We start from the raw sequence: 25,853 nt of genomic DNA, 5'->3' as shown, positions 1-25,853 counted from the left end.
AAACACCAGCGGGATGATAGTAGTTACGGTATAAAACATAAAATATGTGTAATAAAAATTACATCCCTTATCCCTTTCTTCTTCATCTCTTCCTATATTAGGACTTTGATCATGGTATAGTCTTGATAACACTAGATAAGCAACTCTGTATCAGCTGGTTGACTCCTTTGTGACTGAAACACTAACAAAACATCTGTCAAATAAAGAAAATCTGTGTGCAATATTGACTGAAATAGCTCTGTGATAGCCTGGTGTCTCAGTGCTTTCCACATATTGCTTGCTGCTGGATATGCTCCAGACTACTGCCACCCTTTATGGAAATGAATAAAGGAAATAAATAAAAGAATGACTAAAAATAGATCCTCATGGGAACATTTCCCACCAGTCCCCACATAGTGTCAACAGATCCCATGTTTAAACATTGAACAAGCAATCTGTCTCATAGAGTCCGCTTCATCTGTAATTCAATTTAGAAGTTGTCAGCCAGTGTATCATTACAGATAAGAGGTTTGTCTCAACAGTTAACCAACACAAAACAGCAGCGTTACGTCATCTAATTACAAAATAAATGTAACTGTAATACGTTACAGTAACTTAAATTACAGTTACTTATGAATTGTTGATTATTACAAAGGGGGTTACATCTGAAGTCAGACCTTTAAGATTTTGTTCAGGAACAGGTTTTTTCTCCCTCATTTTTAAATATTCAACATGTTACTGAATACATAATGCTGTTTAATTAAACTAGACATGTTTTATATGTTGTAAGTAAATCATGACATGGGCATAGTACCAATTAAACCCATGCCAGACTTTTTACTTTTCTATATTCTATTCTATATTTCAAAATCTACCTGAACTAATGAATACATTTTCAAATGAGAGATAAATCTTGCTTTATAAGAAATGATCTCCCTTATAAATCATGTCAGTATACATGAAAAACACCTGAACTTAGATTTTGGTGCTTAATGGGTACACTTACCCCAACATTTAAACAGTCTTTAGAAAATTAGAAAAGTAATCATCAAATGTAATGGGTTACACTACTTTAAGCAATAAAAATAGTTACATTACTTATTACATTTTAAATAGAGTGACTAGTCATCTGTAACATTACATTTCCAAAGTAACCTTCCCAACCCTTGTTATTAATACTATAGCACTTTGAGTTTCACCAGGAATGAAAAGTGCGATACAAACTTAATGCTAGGATATTATTATTATTGTTATATTATTATTATTATTATCATTATTATCATTAAATAGTCGAATACATAAAAAGTATTTTAATGAAAATTCACTTAACAAGATGTGTTCTGCAATTGATATTTACAAGACACAACCATAATAATGTAAATAATACTGTAATGTAATGTAAATAATGTTTTATTAAAAATTAAAATGTTATTATTGTGAACACGGAGTTTCAGCGTGTTTGATGACGACACTCACTCGCAAAGCCTCCATTGGTTAGTTGCTGACCGGAAGTAGATTGCGTCCCACTCTTTTCTCTTTGCTCCGTGGCATTTTGCAACACAGGCTGTGTGCTGCTGCTGGTTTCACACCAAACCCTCAGCCGTAAGGACACGTACAGATGGAAACACACTGGCCGAGGTGAGTAGTTGGTGTTACGGTATAAAACCAATTTAGCGGGCTGTGTAACAAGATATAAAATAAGCTGAAATCGGAGCGGAGGCACGACCGTCGCTAAGCTAACTGAAGAACAGAGTCCACATCCGGCTGAGATTGTTCAAAGTAAAGAAGAGAGGACCGAAAGCTCAGGTTTAGTCACATGGATAGCCCTGTGTTGTATTTTAGAACAACTGTTATACACCAAACTATTTTTTTTCATTGTTCATTAATTATTAGTTTTGTTGAATTTTATTTTGTTAAAATCGAACAATAAAAACAAAGAGGAACAGGCAGATAAACGACTAGACACTGATATAAGACAGGCAGTTATTTAGTTATAATAATGTGGTGGGCATTAGTACGTGGCAGCAGTCACAGATGTTACAGATGTTGCTGTATCAAACCATTTAGAGTCATGGTTAGGCTGCTTTTTCCGGACATAAACCTGCTGAAGCTGTCCCATTGCTCTTTAACCAAATCACTTTTCCAGTTCAGTCTTCCCTGCATCTTTTCACATGCAATCATTTCCATCATGTTTTCCTTCCACATGTTCAGTGTGGGAGTTTGAAGCTCTTTCCTTCGTATAAGAATCAAAGGGGCACATGTTATTAAGCCAGATGTTAATACTGTAAATGCAAATTTAGTCTGCACTAGAGTTTTGTCCCCAAGGAGACATAACTTTTGTAATGTGGGCTGTTTACACTAACCCATTCACCCATGTGTTTCTGAAACCATAAGACTTTCCCACAATGCATTCTTTTGTGTTTTGTTTTAGAACAACAACATAAACTGCCTTTAATTTGACCCATTTTCTTGTTGGGGCTGTAATAATATCTACAGATGTCTATAATGTAGTTTATATTGAATTAATTTCCCTCTTTTATATAGTCTGCAATGTTGTAAACAATCCTCTCCCAACATTCTTCATCAAACATACAACCCAGGAATTCCTCTCATATCATCCTACGGTGTTTTATGACCAAACTTCATTTAAAACTGACTTTAAATGTTTCTCCTTACAATGAGGTGACAGGAATTCTATTCATTTTCAGTGTCAGTACACTTTGTGAAGGCACACGAGCAGAGAAAGGAAGGCTGCAGCTTCGCCAAAACAGTGCAAATGGGGACATACATGGCATTAAGATAGACATACACACATAGTAAGGCACGATATTGTAAAAGCACAGAAAAATGCCAACGTATGGTTAACAATCTGGACATAATGAAGTTAATTTACCAGAAGTTGTGAGTTCGTGTTCTTGTATCTAAATATAATGATGAGTGTGCATGATAAGTGCTTTCATGAAGCCACAGTGTTAATCTCTTTTGTAACTGTCAGCCACTCATGTTTCATTTATTTTTATTATAGTACATGGCAGCTTGAAAAAATGCAACAATAAAATAAATGTAGGACATTGTTTTAAGTAACTATCTATTATGTCTGGAGAGTATTTATATGTGATTGTGTTTGCATGTGAGGCTGCTGTGTCACTGCTTATATAAAGGCAGAGCTTCTTATTTAATGCCACCAGTGTTAAAAAAGCAGGAATCATCCTAACTAGTTCTCACTGATTCGACTCTGTGTGACCAATAAACCGTTCCTGTTTGCATCGCTGCGCTTTTGGCACAAATATACACACCATGCAAATTATGACTTCCTTTTTGGAGCCGCTGATGAATTCTGCACAGAAATAGCCCAAAAACACAGCTCTCAGAGTGCAGCTTGTTGTTGTTGGTTCCCCCTTTTTTTTAAAGACTGGTTAAAAACCTTGAGATATAGCATCAGCAGAGCGAGTCCTTGGTGAACATTTCTTCTCCCTGTGGTTATCATTCAGAAAATGTTTCAACTAATGTCCTTGCAGATACATTTTTGGCTTTCAACTCTGATTTTTAACAGAGAAACATGAATTGGCACATTCTGGTAAACAGCGCTGTGTGCTTTGAACGAGAAAAGGGAAGTGCTTAGTGTAGGAAAAAAAAAGAATCAACACTCACTTTTCTCTGTCGAGCTACAAACAACTGCAGCAGTTTTGTTGAATTGGTTCCCGACTGTGGCCGTGTCGACTCAGCGCCCTGCTGGTTTTCATTATAGCCGTCTGGAGACTGATTTACACCTGGGAGGCCAGGTAAAGGCTGTGACTGTCATGGTAGAAAAACAGCATCTCTCTGTGTTGTAGCTTCGACTGTATGACCTTCAAGAAGACACATTTTTAACAGACTTGCCTTTTTGCCTGACAACTAATCTTATTGGTCATTTGCAACCAGCTGATTTGAAGTATATTTTAATAGTTTCACATGTTTTGGATGATTTACTGTACTTGGGCATTTCTTTTACATTTTCTTTTAATTGTGTGCTTGATTTGAGCTTTTCTTGAGTTTTTCCTTTTATATGTGTAATTGTCTTTTATGCTCACTGTGGAAAACACTGTGCTCCTAGCTTGAAAAATGTAATAATAATAATGATAATAATAATAATAATAAAGGCTAGACTATGCAGATTTCTTGCCTGGTAACAGAACTGAAAAAGTTCCTTAAATGAGCAGAGAAATGTTCTTAAGTCCAGCTTACTGTTTTAATTTTCTGCATCTTGCCATGTCAACAGCTGATATGAACATATATATAGTAGCTGAGCCCTCTTAAGCTTCTAAGTAACAAGATAATTAAAACAGGCAACCAAGAACATTTCATCCTTGTCTGACATCCTGTCACTCTACAAAGTGCTCCGTGGCGTTTTACTTTTTGTTTTCAGAGCTGTCCTGCAGAGTGTCGTGCTTTTATTTTGAAAGGAAAGCAGGATGTCGGTCTTCGGTATCTGGCTGTGTGTTGACCTGGCTCACCACTTTTCCCCCTGCTGTTGTTTAGCAGCCGTGTGCTAGCGGGGACAGTTCAGGTGCAGCTAATTCCTGCTGCCCTTGTTTGATCTGTGAAATATTCCAGGAGGTTGACAGAAAATGTCCACAGAAAATAGTTTTATCTCATTTATTGTGAATGAAACAGTCATTGGCAGGTTGGTTAATTACTGTGGGTAATTGAATGGTGACATAATGTATAATATCTGGTTAATGTCTGAATAGGGCCTATAAAGCTGATTATCTGCTGATTATTAATGTTTTAACCTGAACTAAAAGTATTTATCTGAAGGGCTTCACTAACTTCTCTTTGTGTAGTAAAAATCTATTTTGGTCTCATAGATCTGTGTGCTTCTCCCCAGGTGATCATCTTATGGATTTACAGTGGACCCATGTGTGAAGATGCTGACACATCGAAACAAGACCTTCACAGTATAATGACAAGAATGAAAGTCGACAGAAATCTTTGAAGCCTCACTTCCTCTCGCTAAAAATATGCTCAGGAAAAAATTTGTAAAAGTCTTCCCAAACCTCTGAGATGGCGTGCAGAAGTAGATTTTAAGTAATGTGAATGAGTTAATCTCAGAGGAGACCACAGGGGGAAAGGGAATGCTGAGCTGTCCGCTATAGCTTGTATGTGAGCGCCATGCCCAGGCGGGGGTTGCCGCTCCAGGGCCGGGTCCGCTGGCTCTTCTTGGGCCTCTTCCTGCTGCTGGTACTGCTGCTGTTCGCGTACCTGCTAGAGTGCACCCCTCCGGCAGACATCAGCCTGGTCCTGCCCGGCATTGCGGGTGAGAACTACGGGAAGGAGTACTACCAGGCCATGCTGCAGGAGCAGGAGGAGCGCCACCTGAACCGCGCCGCCAGCCTGAAGCGCCAGATCGCCCAGCTCAAGCAGGAGCTGCAGGAAATGAGCGAGAAGCTGAAGCTCATGCAGGATAAAAAGGAGCTACCCGGGGTGCAGGGATTGGCTGAGGCTAAAGACCAGGAGCCGGGAGATCTGCTGGAGTACCTTCACTCTCAGATCGACAAAGCTGAGGTCAACACGGGGGCACGCCTGCCCAGCGAGTACGCACTGGTGCCCTTTGAGAGTTTCACCTCGTCCAAGGTGTACCAGCTGGAGATGGGGCTGACACGGCACCCGGAGGAGAAACCTGTCCGCAAAGACCGCAGGGACGAGCTGGTGGAGGTCATCGAGGCCGCGCTGGACATCATCAACAACCCCGATGAGGAGGACGGCGTGGAGGACGACATGCCAATGCAGAGACAAACCTACACAGAGGGTCACTTTACTGAAGGTAAGACCCGCACTGCCTCGCTACAACCTGGCAAACAATAACTGTAACTACCAGACCTCTCAGTCTAGCATTGTTGCTCATGTCGTGTTACTTGGCAGGTCTGTACAGGACCGAGCGGGACAAAGGATCACTCTACGAGCTCTTCTTTGCCAAAGAGGATTCCAGCAGCTTCCGCCACGTCACGCTCTTCAGGCCTTTCGGCCCCTTGATGAAGGTCAGGAGCACATCTGTGGAAACATCAGGAATGATAATCAACCTCATTGTGCCTCTGTCAGGCAGAGTCGACACATTCTCACAGTTCTTGCACAACTTCAGGTGAGTTCATCCGAAACTCTCCCTGCCTGCCAGACATGACTTTGCATGTTCAACTGCAAACAATAGATGTATCAGTTTCATCTTTGTTGTGTAATTTAAAACAAACTTACAGTGTATGGTTGTAATTAATTAGAAAAATGTGTAATATACTGCGTGTGAATTTCCCCAGGGAGGTGTGCATACAACAGGACAGACGAGTTTACCTCACTGTGGTTTATTTTGGGCAAGAGAGCCTGCAAGAGGTGAAGTCATCTTTGGAAAGAATGTCGAGGTTTGTGCCTTCACCGAGAAAAACCTTTTGATATGCTTGTGCTACTTTTGAGAGTGATGTGTCATGGCAGTTTAAATGTGCAGCATTTGTTGTTTTTCAGGGAGGAGAACTTCTCCAATTACACTCTGATACCAGTGGAGGAGGAGTTTTCCCGCGGTCGGGGTCTTGATATCGGAGCCCACGCTTGGAAGAAAGGCGATGTCTTAATGTTTTTTTGCGACGTGGACATCCATTTTACATTAGAATTCCTCAACACCTGCCGTGTCCACGCTGCTCCCAGTATGTTTCTACATTTTGAACAGATATATTACCATAATAGAGTTTTTGAGCTTTTGTGTGTGTTTGACTGAATATTGTGCAATTTGTTTAATTCTGCTTCGTAGACAAGAAGGTCTTCTATCCAGTGGTGTTCAGTTTGTACAATCCTGCCATCGTCTACGGAAATTTGGAGCTGGCTCCACCCATTGAACTCCAGCTGGTAAGAACTGTGAAAGTTCACATTTATTTCTGAGTAGTAGAAAGATGGTATGTCATTTTTGTTATCAATGTAGATTCAACCAAACATTAACAGTCATTATTATCTGTTCTTAAATAGATCCACAAAAAGGATGCTGGATTCTGGAGAGATTTCGGCTTCGGAATGACGTGTCAGTATCGCTCAGATTTCCTTAATATTGGTAAGCGCTGACGCTTCATTTAATAATACTCAGCAGTGTAAATCCTTAAAACTGTTTTTCAGTTTGATTGAACACTTATGAATCCTTTTTTTTTTTTTTTCTTCCAGGGGGGTTCGATCTTGAAGTGAAAGGCTGGGGTGTCGAAGACGTCCACTTGTACAGGAAGTATCTCCGGAGCGACCTGATCGTGATCCGGACGCCGGTGTCGGGTCTCTTCCACATGTGGCACGAGAAGCAGTGCGCGGACGAGCTGACGCCGGAGCAGTACCGCATGTGCATCCAGTCCAAAGCCATGAACGAGGCCTCACACTCTCACCTGGGCATGCTGGTTTTCCGTGAGGAGATCGAGGCACACCTACGCAAGCAGGCCTTCAAGACTCAGAGCAAAGCAGAGGAATGAGCAGCACTCTGCGCACTCAACGTCATTCCAGTGTTACGACTGTGAGGTGCTGACATTATTAATGCACTACAACAAAGACATATGTACACGGATCCTTCTGCATTTCACCGCACAGCTGTAGACAAATGAATGTACAAAAAAACAACTACATTGACCAATGTGAATCTTTACTAGATGGTACAACTACAGCAGTATCAAACATGAGTAAATGATCAAATTGTTAATATTTAACCTGCTGGGGGAAAATTTACTCATGTCAAACAAATATCTCTCAGACTTAGGTTGACTTTGTACTTTATATATTGACATCAATTCAATAAGCATGCAGATATTAACTTGGGAGACATAACTTCTCATTAAGCAGTCCTACTTGCTTTTAAACACAGCAGCTGACTTGCCATCTTCACGCTGCTGCTGCTGCTGCTTCATTACTGTTTACTGCTGAGTGTGACCTCAGTCTGCAGATTTCAGCTGTTTCAGATGATCAAACACTTCCAAATATGACCAGCTGTCAAAGTTTGCAGTGGCTTTTTAATACAAAATACTGTAACAAAAGGGTAAGAAGTCAGCTGTTGACAAAAGGTATAATGAGAAGTTGCACTTTCCCAAAATAGAAGTAGAATCAAATATTAATAGCATCCTACTGACTTCCAACTGTCAGAGAGATCAAAGCAATTCACAATCGTTCAATTTCATCCAGTGTATTAGTCGTCTGTGGAGCCATACTGTTCAGCTGGTATTATAGTTGTAGGTTGTTTCAGACTGGCAAAGTGGTAAAAAAGGGACCTTTTTTATTGTGTGTTTAATGTGACAATCGGTCACTTATCTTCCTTTGCTGGCAACAGCTTCATTTTAACAGAGAAGCATGTTGATTAAATAGCTAAAGAGCCAGGAGCAAAGACCTGCTTATAGCATGCAGCGCTATGATATCAGGTCTATGTGGACCAGTATTATTATAAACAAAGATTTGTCATGTATGCCTGGTGAGAATCACTCGCAGCACTATTACTCAGAATACTGGACTGAGATTGAATGTGATCGCCACTCTTGTAAATACTTTTCTAATATGTCTTTGTTTCATACATGTAAGTTGAATACTTTTGTCGTACGTGCCTACAAGCTCAAAGTAAACATTAAAGAGATTGTTTTTTCAAGAGCTGCGTGAGCAGCTGTAGAATTGTTAATTTAACTCATAATGAGAGAGCGTATTACAGCTGATCAGTTAAGTCAGAAGTGAGAGGCGTAATGTTGATGTGCAGAGTTGTCAGATTCTTACATAGAGCAGACAAGAAGTGCGTTATTTTATCTAAAAAAGGAAAGCAGGTCAATCTTGCATCTCATCCTGTACTGTAATCATTTTTAATCAGTGTTTTTTCAGATATTCTTGCTTTTTTTGTAGATGAACTCTGCTCACATTTCTTCCTCTCAGCAGAAGAAAACAATTCAAACACAAAATACTTGTGCAAGGAAATGATTTATTTTGACATGGCCATGAAATAAAACTTACAGGAGGCTGCATTAACTGCTGCTATTGTCATTTCTGCTGTTAGCACTTCATTAGATACATAGAGTATTTCCAGTAAACCTGACCACTCCTATAATTTATGCTATAAAAATGTAAATATCAAACAAATCAAGACATTTTTTTAATCTATCAGGTCATTCATATGTTTCTTAATTTAAGACAAATGGTATAATACTGTTGTATTATTCATCTGTATACAGTAAACTACATGAATAGAAAATAAATGAGGAGAAAAATCATAGAAAAAAAATATCATCAAAATCCAGGAAATGGCAAAATTTCAGACAGGCTCATTTTCATCTCAGGTACTTCACTTTATTAATGTACAAACTGCTCTGGATGGATGCCCATGGTCTTGTAGATCTCTTTGAGAATAAGCAGGGCCGTGTCCTCAGATTCCCTACAAAACAACAAACATTAAGTTCTTATCGCAAAACAGTAACAGTATTTGAGTTATACCTTGTAAAATGCCTGTTGAGAGTAAGAAAACTGTAACAAAATAATGCTATCTTATTATTTATAGAAAATGAGGAAAATGTTGGGAAAAGTTACATTTGAATGGAAATTGACAATCACTTAAACATGAACTATACAATATGTTGTTTATAGACAAATGGTCCAACAGGCAGGATATTTCTTCTTTATATGTTACGACTGTAAATTGGTGAAGGGATTGACTTTAAACTTAAACATGACTGAAGAGTTTGAATAAAACAAAGTGTTCTGTACCAGTAGCAGAGATGGCTCTGGAGGGCAAACAGGTATTCATTAAAACTCTCTATGGGCTTCTCCTGCAGGACGTAGTCGATTCGATTCCCTCCGTTCAGCATCCCGACTTTCACCTGAGGCTCTTCTTCTCTCATTGGCTCGGGGCTCTCTGAGATCTTGTGCTCTGTGACTAAGCAGAAAGAATTTATTACAGTTTTATCAGTCGCGCACAATCCATAAACAAAGTGATTGAGTTGCTTGTTGTAAATCGTAAAAGATAAACTCACCCTCCTGCGCTTGCTGCTTCTCCTCCTCTGCGATCTGACTGGCTACCATGGCCAACTCGGCCTGGAGCTGAGCAGACGAGGTGTGAGCGCGAGCAAAGTCATTGAGTGTTTGCCAGGCACTCCTGAGGGAACTGATAAAACCATGTTTCAGGTCAGAACCCATCCTGGAGAGACTCTCCTTCAGCTCTGAAACAGAGAGATGCATTACTGAAACCATCTGTATTAAGAGGCATTGAAACATTAAACTGATTTTCAATTAGAACTAAAAGCAGTGTCTGCCATGCTGCTATCCATCTAAGCAGAAAGAAATGTTAAGAAATCTAATTATAATTTTATTTAAACAATGGTTAGAAAACACTAATTATTCTTAATGCCACATTAAAATGTCAGTCTAAAAAACAACAAGAGAAACAACTTCATCAGCTCACATGTCGGATAATTTCTATGAAGAGACCATTCAGTCGGTTTGCTCTAATATAGAGCTGCAGCATTTTCAACATAAGAATAGTGTCTTTGTATTTTGCCAGCTCACAAATTAGAGCGCCCCACCCATAAGTGGCAGGAGAGGCCTGAGCTGTGGACACAACATATAATAACACTACACAAAAACTCAGTATGAAGAGGTGTGGCTGTGTCAGACTTTAGCATTAACCTCGTGACAAACTTATATTTAGTTGTGTGCAGTAAAAATTATATAAGAAATAAGAAGCATCTTTTGAGTGTTGTACCAAGATGAAGCCTTTTCCTTCCTTTGTGATGTGGGACCAAAACAGGCTTCAGTTCCAAATCTGGTATGATCAAGGGCTCGATCCTGTACGCCACCGGATCCAACTACAATAAAAAATCCATTAATGATATTGTCAGCTGGCAGTGCATAAAGTGACTCAGCTAATTTGCTTTAATCACTTTTCCAGTATACTTTAAAGCAAATATTTTGGACGAGACAGAAGAATGAGCAAATACATAGATATTAAATATGTAACAAACCTTAATAAGAAAAAATACTCCTTTTAAGAGTTCTATCTGATTATGATTATGTATAAAATAACTTTACACACTAAGCCAAGAGGGTAAATATGTTTTTAAGGCATCTACACATTAATTGGTCCTACAGGATGACAGTTTGGCAGACTTGCTTACTGGATGGTAAATATTGAAGAATCCCTTGCATGTTGGCAGCTGGTACGTCTCTTCGATCTTCTCCAGGCCTCTGACTGTCAGGAACATCCCAATCGGAGAACCCAAGGCAAAGAAATTCATTGGTTCAAAGTCCAGAGCATGATAGACCACTGACACCTACAGAGCAAAAGTATTAATAGTTATTACTCAACATTCAACATCCAGTCAAATCTACAGTTTTAAGATCCTCTTTAACAATCACACCTACCTGTCCAGTGCCAACTTCAAAGTAATTGTAGTTGACGTGGATGGAGGAGACGGTGTTGCCCACTGGAAGCTTCTTTGCAATGGGATCAGGGAGAACTTCAGCTGCTGCTTGTGGGAGCGCCACAGCTTGACTGACCTCCTTGACCTCAGCTTTCTTCTCCTGAGCTGCCTGATGTGCAAGATAGAGACAAAAACAGCAAGTTAATCATCACTTTGACCATTTGCCTTACTCATACAAAAAAAAAAGACATGTTGCCAAACCTACCTGCTTAGTCACCCTTTCTTTGACAAACTTAGAAATCTTTTTTCTCGGACCCAGCGGGATCCCCATCTCCTTCAAGTCCTCGATAGTGCACATGAGCTAAAAGAACACGAGAAAGGGACAAACTGAAACAACCACCTCTGTCTCATAAGATCAACATTAAAAAAAGCCCAAGATGTAGTCACATTACTGCTGACTCATATTTTTAACAATTTTCATACAAACTTACAAAAGATTCAATGTCGATCTTCTCTTCGTCAAAGGTACCCTTGTACTCAGACAGGCCCAGATGTTCCAGCATAGCAGAGAGATCCTCAAACTCCTCCCCATCTTCTTTGGGCTCCTCTTCCACAGCTGGAGGTATTACGGCTTGTGGAACGGGGGCTGTCACCTGATTTGAGAAGCAGAATTTACAATTATTTATAGAGGCATTACTTTGAAGCACATCAGTACTCCTTTTCAACTGATTAGCAGGATAAGTGATGACATTCTACTGTACATATGAACTTAAATCAATAGATTAACCTGCTTAGTGTCTCCATTGGCAGTGGGAATGATTGGTGTGACAAGTGCAGGAGAGCCATTCTTTTGATTTGACAGCAGGTCAAAGAGAATAAGGGAACCTGGAAGAATAAAGGATTAAAAACAACTAAGCAGAAGATAAAACACATATCAGGAGTGTTTCTACTAATGAAATGGTTTATTACCTAAGCTGTGTCCAGACACCGATATGCCTCCTGCGTAGTCTGGGTTCCTCGTCATGAACAGGGCATAAAGTCGGTTAATTTCTAGGGCAACTGTGTCCATGATGGTCTGGCAGTAAGTTGGACTGTTGTAGAAGAGCACGTCTAACAAAGTTTCATTTGTAAAGTGACGTAAGCGTCCAGTGCTGGGCAAGGTAATCTTCTTTATCCTCCTACAAAGAGAAAAAAAGGCTATTCATTACTTCAGTCTATTCAGTCTTTCTGTACGATGACCTTGGTGTGCACACTAAATGGATCTCAACCAAATAACACAGTTTTTCAATGATTGTAAGGTCAGTCCAATAGGTTCTTAGCGCGGTCTAAATAAAAGCAAATGAGCAACTCAATAGAAAAAAGGTGATGAAACTCATTTTGTACATTTAGTTAGACTGGCAATCTCTGTTATGTCTGGTTTATTATTCCTAAACTTTCAAAGCCAGCCTGCCTCTCCTCACCTGTCCACCCCTGTGGCGTCTCCATGTAGAGCCGTGTGCCACTGGACAGGCAGGAACTCCACCCGGCTGATGGCGTGATCATCCATGGATTTCTTAAAGTGACTCTGCAGCAGCTTCAGCGACACGCTACGGAAGTCATCCACTGAAAGCACAAAGATTTGACCAGTTTATTTCAAAGGAGTCATTAGAGAGGGTACACAAATACTGATGAAATGGTTTGAATGTTTTGTACTCACCGCACTCGACCATGCTCCTGAACCTCAGGTCACACACGGGACCGATTCCATGAACCATGAACACGAGATGATCCACCTTGGGGAGCTCACCTGGAAAAGGTACATAGAGTAGAAATGTTGAATTTTATGTTGCTCATTGATCTTCGAGATCAGTTCCAGCACTCTATAAACTGGGCATCTCATCTTGCTGTTTTTGAAAAGTACAACATAAATAAAGGTTATTATATCTAGCTATGTTATAGCTATGTTAAAATACTATTAAGCTGCATTGCATGTACAATCTGATATAAAAATGCATCTCACAGTGAAATCTGATTTTCATCGACTTCACAGACCTTTTTCTATCAGTGCCTAAACTTCAAATGAGTTTGTGTTAAGAGGAACTTGACTACCATCAGGCACTTCATCGTGGTCATCATCAATCCCTCTCTTGACCACTCTGGGCCTGGTCTGTCCATCCTGAGTTGTGCCCCACTCGTCTGGTATGGAGGAGGGCTGAAACTGCACAATCACCTACAGAGCCACACAGAACAAAGCCTTGTCACTTATTAAATCAAACTAACAGGATTAATGATCACAATACAACCACTTAAGACTAAGTGGTTGTGGCTCAGGAGGTAGAGCGGTCGTCCTTCAATTGGAAGATTGGTGGTTCGATTCCCGGCTCCTCCAGTCCACATGCCGATGTGTCCTTGGGCAAGACACTTAACCCCTAATTGCTCCCGTTGCTGTGCCAACGGTGTATGAGTGTGTATGAATGGTTAGATCCCTCTGATGAGCAGGTTGGCACCCTGCGTGGTAGCCAACTGCCATCAGTGTATGAATGTGTGTGAAAGGGTGAATGACTTGTCATGTAAAGCGCTTTGAGTCGTCGCACAGACTAGAAACGCGCTATATAAGTACAGTCCATTTACCATTTACTAATCAGACTAATGGTTTACCTTTGGATTGTGCATGACAATGGTTTCTCCTGATGGGAACTCCAGTCTGCGGTGCCACTGGTTGGTAGATACAGCTTTCTTATATTCTGCCTGGAGTTTAAAGAAACACGCAAATTTACCATTAAGACCTGAGATGATCTACCACTTTTGAACTACAGTACCATTTAATCAACACAGAAACTGGACATTCATTCAAAGCAGAGGTAGATGAGAAATATATGCGTCATAATATCTGTTTTGGATCAAATGCATTAGTGAGACGAACCTCCAGCTTGTCACTAAAGTCTTCAGAGTAAGGGATAAAGCGGCTATCCGTATCCCCTTTGTAGAACCAGGAGCAGCGTCGGACCTCCGTGTTCTCCTCCTCCCAGTAAACAGCACTCCGCATGCGGTCGTAGAGCTGCACGTCGTAACGTCCTCCGTCTGTGCGCACGATCACATTTTCTGGGTCTGGTTGAACTGTAACAAAAAATGACCACAACAGCAATTTTAGAGCAGATCAGAGTTTCACATCATCCATTGTAAGATATGTAGGAATATATGTGTGACAACCATGTGTAGTCTGTCATATCACCTGAGTTGAACGTCTCCTCTAGCTGAAGGGAGTCGATAATGCTGAAAGGAAGCCAGACACTCTTTGCTTCTACTATCTTGCAGTAGAACCAGTGCGGCTGAACCTGCTCATAAACATTATAGTTGTACGGCATCATGGGACCAGCGGGGACTACTGCTCCAGCAGTGGTGGGTGGCAGTGGAGGTCCCTGAATCTGTGTGGGTGGAGGCTGAAGAGAGAGGGAAAAAAAGTTCAATGTGCTGATTATCAACATCTTCATTCTCTGTGGTTATATTTTAGGCATGTAGCTGGTGCTGTTAACAGTCAGCTCTTTAACTTAATGAGTTAATCAAGAACCTGAATCTGTATCTACCCTTGTGAATGTGGGTCCTGACGGCGGGAATGTTTGTGGCGCAGAGGTGAGGGAGTAGGGATTCTGCTGAGGTGTGTGGGTCGGTGGCAGGACCTCTGGAGCTGGGATATAAGGACTGGCTCTGCTGCTGGTGGGGGTGTGTCGGTACGGGTTATGACTCTGTTGCTGCATCTGAGGAGGCGGCGGGGTCATTGAGCTTGGGGGAGGAGTGTGACGCCCCATAGGGCTCTGATAAACTGCACTGCCAAATACCGGAGTAGCTGGGTTCATTTGGGAGCTTGGAAGCGTTGGCGGTGGAGCCATGCCGACGCTGCTGGGAACAGACGCCATGCCTGTTGTCGTAGGAGCTGCTGAGAGTGCTGGTGGAGGGCATGGCGACTGGCCGATGGCAGCGAATGGATCACTGCTGGTTACTGGGCTGGAGAAGTAGTTGAATGTAGAGGGGGCTGGTCCGTTCCCAGAGGTCTGACCCAGAAAGCTGTCTTCCTCTCCAACATCAGTGGAGTCATCTGATGGACATAAACATGAGAGTAAAGCTTAATCACATTTGCAGTAAGAACATTTAACTGTGATGGCAGATCTTAAAAACAATATAGAATACATTATATGAGTAAATGTTTTTTGTTTGTTTTTTGTAAAGAAGTCAGACAGAAGGCTTGATTTAGGACTTGATAGACAATTTAATGTTGATATATCTCCCAAAAATAGCTGTACCCCATGTCATGTAATGTAACATCAGACCAAAACACACCACTGTCAACAGGGGCAGACTTTACCAATAGGCAACTGACTGGGCCCCCCTCAGCTATAGGCTTACTATGTTGTTAATACATTAAAAATACTAAATGATGTTACATCTCTAACTCACTGTACCCTGCAATAACTTACAAAAGCCCCCAAACCACTTTTAAAAACGACATACTTCTACTTCAGAGGAAAATATAATACCACTACATTTACCAGACAGATAAATGTTACTGGTTATGTTGCCGTTTCAGATTTTTACTCACAAAATATAACAATTAAACACAGAATGAAAGGCTCCACGTCGAATAGACATTAAGTAAATAAAGGGCATTTTGCTGGTAACACCTCTCTTTCACTTTCAGTATTTGAAGGCAGGTCTTTTACAGTAGTTTAACTGTGTGGTATTGATAGTTTTATTATTCATAGTAAACAGTTTTACTGATGAAAACAGTTGTGTGTACTTCTATCTCTGCCATTACCACTATTCCCAGTTAAAGAATGGGTACAACTAAATAAAGAGTGTTAACCTGGAGCCCCCACATCGTTAAATCCTCCAGTCCATGTTAAGCTAATCAGTCTGCCAGCTCAAACACCCTGTTTAGTTCTCGTTTTATCTCCTTCAGGCTAAATAACAGCTGACAGCTCCCCCGGTTAGCTCAACTAGCCTGCTAACGACACGGTTCAGACATTTCCTCCGTCAGTAGTTCATCTCACCTCCTGACAGCACCGCCGGACCAGAGGCCCGACTCACCGGCATGAAAGGCACATTGAAGTTAAATTCCGGAGCAGCGCTGAACAATAAATTTGCACTTGTATTGGGAACATTGTTATTTTTCCTCTCTGCCATTTTCCCCTAAAATTACACGTACCCACTACCGGAGCAGGCAAGCAGCACACGCTCAGTTCGCCACGCAGATTTCTCCCCTAACACTGATCTATAAAGCATTACATACAGCACACACCGTTTAGCACACAGCACACATAGTTTGTAGATCTACTGGAGACACGCAGGTCTGTTGACCCGCAGTTCGTTGGTGGTAGAAAAACAAACACACTCTCCTTCTACTGCCACCTAAAGGCGAGAGCGGGTCACTGCACGAGGGTATTTAATAGTTTCACATTTTAATTACAATGATATATTCAATTTGTAACGTATTTTTTTATTATAGTGGAGCTGAGGGAAAGTGCTACAGTATTAATGGCATATTACACACATCATCATTAATTAGTTAAAATGAGAACATTTATTTTATATGAAAGAAGAATTTCATATAAAATGGGTGTTAATCTATTTCAGAACATAGACTGTAAAATAAGACTGTTAACATCAGCATGTTAAAGTGAATGAATGTGACCGCTCCTACAGCTCCGCACTCCGGTCGGTCTCTATACCCAAAACAAACAAACCCTCGCTTCCTGGCCGGTGACGCAACTTTCCCGCCCTGACTCCTGCTGTCCCCGTCTGAGAGGAAGTCAACAAACTACTGTTTTCTCAGTGGTTTTTACCGGACCTGTTTTATATACTCCTGACTTCTGTCACTGGCAAACGATGCCTTCCACACAGGACTGGACTAACACCTGGATCAACAGCCCGCTGGGCGTCGTTGAAGGGATGTTTGGTGAGAGTCAAAGGCTACTTCATAACTAGCTAGTTAGCTTGGTGGCTACGTGCAATGCTAGCTGCCATGCTTTTCACATGTACTGTGTGTATGTGCTTTTCATATTCTCCACAAGTAACAAATAATACGTTTTTGGGCGCTATTCTTATATTGTTTTATGCTTTAATGTCACCTGCACCTCACATAACTATCACTTTAAGTTATATGAAATAGTGTAGGAGACTTACTGTGTGCACACATATCTGAACTAAAATCCACAGCATGAGGCATCCACAGGTCCTTTAGTTGTCCTCACACTCGTTTTAAATGGCTTTAACGTGCAGTTTCAGAGGTTATGTAAACTTGCCATTTCTTTGTCTTGACATAAAGGAATTATGTTCAAACTCTTTATTCGTCATTATTATTATTATTATTATTAAAACACAATTTTATATCTTCAAATGCAAAGATCGTCAGATGATTCCTGTAAACTGTTCAATGTATGAAACCATAAAAAACTTAAATACAACTGATATATTTCTTTTAGTGAGTACTTTCAATATGTAGTATGTTATCTAAAAGTAACCAATATTAATTATGTTCTCAGTTATAAATAAAGTGTGTTAATATCAGCCCTAAAGTAATATTATTTACTTATGCTGCCAATGTGACAAAAATACTTATCCACCCTGAAACAACAATATTAGACTGATAGTAACTAATATGGACACCATGCAGCTGTTTTGATGCATTTCTAGGGTTAGGGTTATCACATTTACATTTAGTTTTCTGATTATCACATGCTTAAGTTTGTGGCTAATGTCATCTAAGTAACCTAACTACATTCAAAAGCTAACTTAACTAGTATTTAGAGCTGTAACAATGAGTTGAATTGATGAGTTGGCAACTCTTAAATAAGTCCCTGACTATTTTTGATAAATGATTGTTATGAGTCATTTTTTGAGACAATACGAGTACAGATCTTTGGTTACAGCCTCTCATGTTAATATTATTTGGTTTCTTCTATGACAGCAAACTGAACATCTTGAAGTGGTAGACAAAATAAGACATCTGGGCTTTTGGAAACTGTCATTTTATAGACCAAACAACATAGACAACATCTACATTTTTGGAATAATCAACTATGAAAGTAATCTTGAGTTGCAAGCCCACTATTATTATATATTCCTGGTACTTTGAATAACATTATACCCTTGTTGATATTTCAGCTGATTCCCAGAACAACCCGAACTCTGGATGGGAGGCCAAAGTGGTCGAATTCTTCAAAGATCAGCTGAAACAAAAAGACGCTCCTACCTCGGTAATGAATCCTCAAGATCCTCTCCTTTTTTTAAATTTCACTGAGATGCCAAAGATATCCGTAAACCTTAATGTCACAGCCTGTTTGAGCTCACTCTCCTCTTGTACATGTTAAATACGTTCATGCTGATTCAGGTTCCATCTATGAACGACGTCCCTCTGCACTACCTGAAGCCCAACAGCCTGGTCAAGTTTCGCTGTTTAATCCAAGACATGTTTGATCCGGAGTTCTACATGGGAGTGTACGAGACCGTTGATCCGTCTACAAAGGCTAAAGTGAGCACTTCTCCATCCTCGCCCTGTGCACTTATTTGCATAAACAAAGTCCTCATGTGTCCGGCACTCTTTTTTTTTTTTTGCATTTGATAATGTGTTATCTGTGATTGTATCATCTTAATTATACTGTCTGACACACTGCAGGTGCTGCGATGTGGGAAGTACAAAGATGTGACAGAATGTGGGGTAAGTCCTCCTCTGTTCAGTCATTCATTTGGTCCATAAAAGCCTCAATCCAGCTTCAGCTTTGCCAATTAACTACACTCACTTTTGTGTTTATCTCCAGGTTGATTTTAACTCCAAAAATACAGTGACTGCTGAGAGACAAACTTTCTACTGTGTGCCTATTCCTGGAGAAAGTCCCTGGGTGAAAGAGATATCCTTCTCTGGTCCAGATTATGCCTGATGGGAAAGCCTCTCAAACAGGAGACGGTTAAATATTGAATTTTATCACGTGTCATTTTCTGCCCAGTTTTCCTTAACTCTGTCACACAGCTATGCCGGCTCAAGTCAAGCCAGAGTGGTTCCTTCCACCTCGTACGTGCCGAGCAGACAGAAACGCAGCTACGAGGAGGACGACGACATGGACGACATGGACACACAGCCGCAGAAACAGAGAGAGCCACATACTGGTATGAGATGAGCAAGTGTGTAGCCCAACTGAAAAAGCAGGATGTCCACCAAGATGTGTTTTTAGTAGACTTTATTTTTCTTCAGTTAACTTCTAAATTTAGTCTAGGTCATGGGCAGAGATGCATGTTAATCTTCTCATCTTGAATATACAGTTCCTCACAAGGGGTTACAGCTGTGTAGGCTTTAGTAGGAGGGAAACTTTATCTGCACATTACAGAATTTGCTACACCAAATGTTTTTAGTGCAGCTGCAATGGAGTGTCATCGATTTTGTAGACATTTTCTGCCACTTGACACCATATCACAAGGTCTGAGGTCTATTTAATAGCTCTTCTGGAGATTCCAATCAATATCTTGTCTACATCAACAGATGGAGTTTGAACCAGGGTTATTATAGTTTTGAAATTTTCATTCGTTCTTAATGCCTGACACTGAGGTAAAAATTAGCTAGGTTTCTGGTCTCCCTACTGGTACTAGCCCGTTATCTCAAGAAGTCAAACTGAACTGAATACAGTAAAAATGGAGGAAGAAAACTAAAACTAAGCTGATTTGATCTGCAGTTCAGTTTAGTTTTAGTGTTTTACAAAACTCTTTTTTATTTTATTTCAGTAACTAAATTATTTTTTCACAGCTAGTTTTAGTTTTCATGTTAGTTTTAGTTCATTCTAATAACCCTGGTTTGAACATCTACAATTTCATGACAACTGTGCTAACTTCCATTTTGTTCAGAGTTCCTTCCTGACTTGAAACATTTGCTGATAAAATAATCCACAAAATAACCACAAGGTCCATTTAGGAGCTGTTCCAGAGCTATCACTCAATTAACTTGATCTTAATCACAAGTCATGATCATCTACAATCCATAAATGATCAAACAACACTAGAATATTAAAGTGTGTTTTGCTAAATATACAAACTGCCCTCCCCTCTCTTACTGCAGGTACTCAAAATCCCACAGAACACCACGGCAACGGAGACTGTAAGCGGCAGGAGACAGAAGCTCCTTCCAGCCAGACGGCGTCTGCCTCCCATCTCGACCTCAACTTCCCTCTGCCAGGAGAGAAAGGCCCTTCATGCTTAGTAAAGGTATGTCATCCCTCACGAAAAGAGTCATTTTTCTTTTATCCTTGTTTTTAATGTGTTAAACTTGCTATTTGACACACTTCTTGATGTATGATTCATGTCAAATCAAAGGTTTGTTCTGAAATGTAATCCCAGACATGATACCTAATATATCAGCAGGCTTTTTAAGTGTAGAAGAGGAATTATTAAGTGTTACTATGTGTTGCTGGCAGGTGTATGAGAACTGGGACAGCTTCAAACTGAATGATACTCTGGAGGTGTACGGCATCCTGTCTGTCAGTCCAGCTCTCAGTGCTCTGGCAGACGAGAAGTAAGATATTTCAATTAGTTTAATTTCCCTCCTCTGGCGATGATCAGCCAGTTTGTTGCTCACTCTTGGCTCGTCCACACAGGGACGCCTCCTCATCCCTACTGGACCCTGCAGAGTGCATGGAGACGGCAGAGGAGCAGAGAGTGCACAGCCCACCAGCCTCACTCGTTCCCCGCCTCCACATGCTCTACGCCAAACGACTGCCACACAACAACCCCCTGCTGCCCTGTGCCACCTTAGAGGACAACAGCGCCTGTAAGGACACACAGTAGAGTTTCTATTTATTTATCCTCAGTGTATATATGTATGTGTGTGTGTGTGTGTGTGTGTGTGTGTCTCTGTAAATGTCAGAGTCAGTCAGAGTCACTGCCAGAAGAGATGTAGTGAAATGTTGACTGAAATGGCTGCAATCCTGTCTCAGAGGGACAGCATTTTGAACATTTGTCACAATCAAAGTGTGCATTCATTCCTCAAGAGGAAATAGTATTTTTAAAAACTGATATTTTCAGCTCTGCAAACAGATAAATAAACTAAAACTTTTACATGTATTTGACTAAATTCTAAATGTAAACAGGGAAAATATAAAGTCAGCCTTTATGTAAAACAATAGTCCACACAGTGAAACAGAAAAGCCAGAATATGTTGTCTCACCATGTCAGTCTTTAACACTCTTTAAAGACTGACAGAATTTAAATTTCACACGTGGTTTTGCTTGTTCATGCTGATGTGGTTGTCCATCAGCATGATAATCCGGTGCAGCCGCTATTTGTATACATTTTTATTCTCTTCTCACATATTTAGTGCCTCTAAACCGAAAACAACTAAAAACATACAACTATATGTGCGTCAGTGTAGAGCTTTTTTGAAACATGGGCAAACACAATTTGACTGTTTAGCACCTATCTATTATTTTATTGAGCATAGCCCTAACACCTAATGTGAATCCAGCAGCCCTGCTACAAAATTTTTTTTTAAATGTCAGCTGAGTTAAAAAATATCATAAAGCATTACATTGAACTCTGTACCTTGGCATGCTGTATTATACTGTGTTGACACTTAACTGAAGAATAGCAGGATACAACTAAAATAACTTAATGACAGTCTGTTGAATGTAACCTGGAATTTACCAAAAGCCTAAACTTGTTATGGTTACAACTATTTTACATACATTGACTCTAATGTCATTATACTATGTACACGTTTGAGTTACGTACTTACAAAAATACAAAAACTTTAAATGAGCTGAAATTATATCTGTTAATCTGCTGACAGATAATTAATTGACAATCAATTTGATGTAATTTAATAAGACAAAATACCAAATTAACTTGTTAAAGCTTTTATCTGTTTTCTATTGGAAATCTTGGCCTATAATTCAGACACAATGAGCACTTGGAGACTTCTTATTAATTGATTATACGAAAGAAAATAAGATCAGTGAGTATTTTGATGTTCTAGCATTTCCAGACTCTTTGCCTCACTGAATGAATCCAGCTGTAATGAAAACCCTGTGTTTCAAACAAAGAGGCAAAAAGAAACCCTATGTTATCTTGTCATCCTGCAGCTGTGTGCAGAGGAGCAGAAAAAAGGGGCTGTTATGTTAAAGTTCATGTATGTCGTGTAGCATTCCAAGAAGAAGAAGAATGCAGTGAATGCTTTCCACTGTAAAGGTTGCTGCAGGGATTCTTTTTAACCTTTTTTTTTTTTTTTTTTGTCTCTCTTCTTCAGTTCTGTCCTCGACCCTGAGCGAGATGGCCTCCGTCAGAGCAGAGCTGCTCACATACTTCACTCACGTCCTCCTGGGAGACGTCCTGGCTGCGGAGTACCTAATTCTGCATCTCATCTCTGATGTGTAAGTGTCAGTTTGATCTGATTGCAAACAGCAACCTTACTACTTTTGTTTTGTGGCTACATACTAAACCCCCAAATCAGCCTAATCACAAATATTTAACTGTGTGCTTGATTTGTCTTGTAGGTATACGAGACACGATGTTCTCCCGCTGGGGAAATTCACCCTGAACCTGAGCGGATGTCCAACTGTCTCCTCGTACACCGAACGCCTCCACCAGATCATCCAGCAGCTCGTGCCTTCTGTGAGTGAACACACTTCATCTGCAAAGCTGACAAAGAAAATGAACCATGAATGTGAACTTTAATTTAGAGATGAAATGTGTCCCAGTAAGTAACCAGGAGTGCAGGACAGTCTCGATTGAATATTCATGCCATCTCAGAGTATACGTATTTGTTCATAAATGTTTTTTCTTTGTTTTTTGCCACCCTGCAGTCTCACTATTTGGGCATGAACCTCCAAAACATGAACCAGATGCGGTTGGTGCCTAAGAAAGATTATGTGGCCAACCGGCTAGTGAGCGGAGGCCTGCAGCTGGCCAAAAACACATCCCTCTTTTTGGACGAGACCCAGCTGGAGCAGGGACAGCTGGACACAACAGGTGAGGTTTCAAGAAACCACGAGGGGACGACACTGAGACGCTCAAAGTCTGCTGTTAATGTGTCCTCTCTGCGTTTAGACACTTATCAGCATGAGTTGACTGATTTAACTCTAACCAGGTTGGATCTTCTTCTCCTGTGTGTGTGTGTGCTGCAGGTGTGCGTAACGTCACGGCCCTGGGGAACGTGATCTCCTGGCAGAAGGTTGATTATGACTTTAACTACCACCAGATGGAATTCCCCTGCAATATTAACGTGCTCATCGCGTCAGAGGGCCGTTCGCTGCTGCCGGTGAGGACAAACGGGGATGAGGCGTGCAAAGCAAAAACTCAACACCCCACCCACCCTTTTAACTCCACCACCACACTCCACCCTCCCCAGCCCGGCCAGGGAGGGGTAAGGTTTCCACCGGCCTCTCATGAGACTTAGTCGTGTCAGACGCCGGAGGTTGTTTCCAGCCGGCGTCACACTGTCATCTCAGCCGCCATTGGCCGGTTGCAGAAACCCCTCCAGCTGGTGGCTTTAGCCCGGGTCTCGCTCTGTTGCGAACAGCCTGAGGAATGTGCTGTGTGCTATTCCTGTGTGTTGGTCTAATGGGTTGCCATGACGGCAGCTGTGTGCCACAGGAACAATCCTGGGAGAGGCGTCAGGCTCGTCCATCTATTAGGGCCGTGGTGAAGGGCAGCGCGCTGTAAACAACCCGGGGTTGATTAGAAGTCAGAAGCACACGGCTGTGTTTACATTGAATACTTATTGGCTGATGAGCTGATCAGATGCTTCGCCATCAGCTCGCTAAGGCTTCGCTCCCGTCTAGCATGCTGTGAAGTTTTGAGAAAATGCCAAACCACACATGCACACAGAGACAGAGAGGGCCTATTTTGCATAGCAACACCTGTGGAAAAAAATATAGACATCATGTAGACAGACATGTAGCTTTACCAGGTCAAAAGGTTTTCACTGGAACAGTGTGAAACTTCTCTCTGTCTTTGACCCCACAGTCAGACTGTCAGATCCACCTGCAGTCTCAGGTAACCCCGGACCACATGGACGAGTATCTGAGCAGCATCCACATGCATCCAACGTCTTCATCACAGCTGAACAAGTTCCGACTCTACCTAAGTGTGCCTCGGCTGCTGGACTACAGTATCTCTGAAGAATTGACGAAGGTGAGAGACTTAATTTGTCTTCTGTTTGTTGTAGCTACAAACATCCATATTAGCGAGGAGCGAAAATGTATGAGCCCTAAAAAATTAGGGAACTGTCTGATTTACATAAAGTGTATGTTTTATTATTTTAAGTGTATATTTTATATTATTAAAAAAATAATAAACTGGTACCAGTTCCTTTGAAGTTAGAGGATCCTATTGTGTGTCCAGGAGGCTTGTTTATGTCTTTGTTGAGCAGTCTGCTATTAACCATCCTGTAACTGCTTGTCCTTCTCATGGTGTTCTCAGTCGGTGGAGGATGACTTTGTAGATATGAGGAAGGACGACCCCCAGAGCATATCAGCTGAGGACCTCCATAGGATGTTGGTTGTGGCAAGGTGGGCTATGACTATGTTTATATAAGCTTCTTTCCTTAGTGTTTTTTTGCTTTTATGTGTCGAGTAATAACAGCAACCTGCGGAGCACTCTTTAAAAGGTTAAGTGTTCAGAAATGCAACAAAAAGTGATGATAATAAACAATGAAAATGCCAGATATGACATAATGAGGATGGTAATCACTTCATGCGTTAATGCAACTAAAGTTAAACAATATATTTTACTTTAGCTTTTTGCCTGAAGAAGTCTATGAAACAAACATTGCCACAGTATTGATTTTGTTAGTTTCAAGCAGAGACGTGTTTGAGTGGGATGTAGCTGACTGTGACTCTATCATCAGGTTGCTGTCTCTCAGCCTGGGACAGACGTCTCTGTCCAGAGACAGCTGGCTAAGAGCCAAACACATCGAGATGCTGCGGAGGAGCAGGATGGAGCAGCACAAGTGTGTCAATGGCAACGAGCCATGATCACACAGTGGAACAAACTAGATGGCTTATTTTCTTTTTGATACCTAAAAATAAATAAAAAAAGTTTGTAATAAAGATGCTTTTCATATGCCATTTAGTTCGTTTATTTTTTAACCTAACCAACGTGCAGCTTAGATTTATTTTCACATAAAGAACTAATGATATTAATGGCTTGTACATATAGTAACATCATATGTCATCGTGCCTTAAATTCAGCCGTCTGAGGGGCACATGCCAGCAGATTCTGACATGCTGCAGATCAAAGTTTTCTATGTTCATAATTTTTTTAAACTTCAAAAATATGTAAATAAAGTAATGAAATCTGCAGAATTCTTCCCCACTGTGCATTTTCCTTCTTTCATCAGTATTCATTCAGCTTATGTTACCGGCAAACTGTTTGACACGTCAGCAGTGACTTCTTAAAGCATCTGACAATAAACCTCATGCAACACTTGTTCACTCATATACATTTTATTCCAATGGAATATCTTCCTAGACAAAAAGTGTACAGTGCCCT

At 40.8% G+C, this 25,853-nt stretch overlaps 3 protein-coding genes across 4 annotated transcripts; 2 read left to right on the top strand and 1 right to left on the bottom strand.

The window, feature by feature from the left end:
- The first annotated feature begins 1,499 nt into the window (after positions 1 to 1,499).
- csgalnact2 (chondroitin sulfate N-acetylgalactosaminyltransferase 2) lies at positions 1,500 to 7,482 on the top strand. Of its 2 annotated transcripts, none has more exons than XM_053332705.1 (8): positions 1,500 to 1,617; positions 4,847 to 5,782; positions 5,881 to 6,097; positions 6,267 to 6,368; positions 6,469 to 6,647; positions 6,752 to 6,846; positions 6,964 to 7,045; positions 7,153 to 7,482. In XM_053332705.1, exons 2-8 carry the CDS (start codon positions 5,131 to 5,133, stop codon positions 7,443 to 7,445), a joined length of 1,620 nt encoding a protein of 539 aa, XP_053188680.1. In that variant the 5' UTR covers positions 1,500 to 1,617; positions 4,847 to 5,130; the 3' UTR covers positions 7,446 to 7,482. The 2 variants fall into 2 exon arrangements, with proteins under 2 accessions (XP_053188680.1, XP_053188681.1); XM_053332706.1 differs by lacking the exon at positions 1,500 to 1,617 and adding an exon at positions 4,528 to 4,642.
- A 1,749-nt stretch (positions 7,483 to 9,231) lies between these two features.
- Positions 9,232 to 16,537, bottom strand: sec23ip (SEC23 interacting protein). The gene is made up of 18 exons (XM_053332704.1): positions 16,376 to 16,537; positions 14,915 to 15,423; positions 14,563 to 14,770; positions 14,254 to 14,447; positions 13,989 to 14,078; positions 13,440 to 13,560; positions 13,048 to 13,137; positions 12,812 to 12,953; positions 12,321 to 12,529; positions 12,139 to 12,236; positions 11,843 to 12,004; positions 11,617 to 11,712; positions 11,353 to 11,520; positions 11,106 to 11,261; positions 10,694 to 10,796; positions 9,966 to 10,151; positions 9,700 to 9,868; positions 9,232 to 9,370 (listed from the first exon to the last, which is right to left on the bottom strand). Exons 1-18 carry the CDS (start codon positions 16,506 to 16,508, stop codon positions 9,289 to 9,291), a joined length of 2,916 nt encoding a protein of 971 aa, XP_053188679.1. The 5' UTR covers positions 16,509 to 16,537; the 3' UTR covers positions 9,232 to 9,288.
- A 586-nt stretch (positions 16,538 to 17,123) lies between these two features.
- mcmbp (minichromosome maintenance complex binding protein) lies at positions 17,124 to 25,651 on the top strand. Its single transcript, XM_053332855.1, has 16 exons — positions 17,124 to 17,280; positions 18,489 to 18,580; positions 18,715 to 18,855; positions 19,000 to 19,041; positions 19,142 to 19,232; positions 19,350 to 19,487; positions 20,428 to 20,573; positions 20,783 to 20,880; positions 20,963 to 21,135; positions 22,609 to 22,732; positions 22,856 to 22,973; positions 23,165 to 23,330; positions 23,486 to 23,619; positions 24,327 to 24,494; positions 24,783 to 24,871; positions 25,210 to 25,651. Exons 1-16 carry the CDS (start codon positions 17,211 to 17,213, stop codon positions 25,334 to 25,336), a joined length of 1,917 nt encoding a protein of 638 aa, XP_053188830.1. The 5' UTR covers positions 17,124 to 17,210; the 3' UTR covers positions 25,337 to 25,651.
- Positions 25,652 to 25,853: the final 202 nt, after the last annotated feature.

Source organism: Scomber japonicus, chromosome 14 (assembly GCF_027409825.1).
Source record: "Scomber japonicus isolate fScoJap1 chromosome 14, fScoJap1.pri, whole genome shotgun sequence".
NCBI lineage: Eukaryota > Metazoa > Chordata > Actinopteri > Scombriformes > Scombridae > Scomber > Scomber japonicus.
Note: the sequence above shows the minus strand (reverse complement) of the source record. Positions and strands in the feature narration are given on the sequence as shown.

Excerpts from the sequence above, each read along its gene's own strand:
- csgalnact2 (XM_053332705.1), top strand. The coding sequence starts at position 5,131 with ATGCCCAGGCGGGGGTTGCCGCTCCAGGGCCGGGTCCGCTGGCTCTTC. Across the intron at positions 6,098-6,266 it reads CAGTTCTTGCACAACTTCAG|GGAGGTGTGCATACAACAGG; the intron begins GTGAGTTCATCC and ends GAATTTCCCCAG. Across the intron at positions 6,369-6,468 it reads TCTTTGGAAAGAATGTCGAG|GGAGGAGAACTTCTCCAATT; the intron begins GTTTGTGCCTTC and ends GTTGTTTTTCAG.
- sec23ip (XM_053332704.1), bottom strand. The coding sequence starts at position 16,508 with ATGGCAGAGAGGAAAAATAACAATGTTCCCAATACAAGTGCAAATTTA. Across the intron at positions 13,561-13,988 it reads TTGTCATGCACAATCCAAAG|GTGATTGTGCAGTTTCAGCC; the intron begins GTAAACCATTAG and ends GTGGCTCTGTAG. Across the intron at positions 11,713-11,842 it reads AGATCGACATTGAATCTTTT|CTCATGTGCACTATCGAGGA; the intron begins GTAAGTTTGTAT and ends GTGTTCTTTTAG.
- mcmbp (XM_053332855.1), top strand. The coding sequence starts at position 17,211 with ATGCCTTCCACACAGGACTGGACTAACACCTGGATCAACAGCCCGCTG. Across the intron at positions 19,233-19,349 it reads AAGTCCCTGGGTGAAAGAGA|GCTATGCCGGCTCAAGTCAA; the intron begins TATCCTTCTCTG and ends CTCTGTCACACA. Across the intron at positions 24,495-24,782 it reads TCTCTGAAGAATTGACGAAG|TCGGTGGAGGATGACTTTGT; the intron begins GTGAGAGACTTA and ends TGGTGTTCTCAG.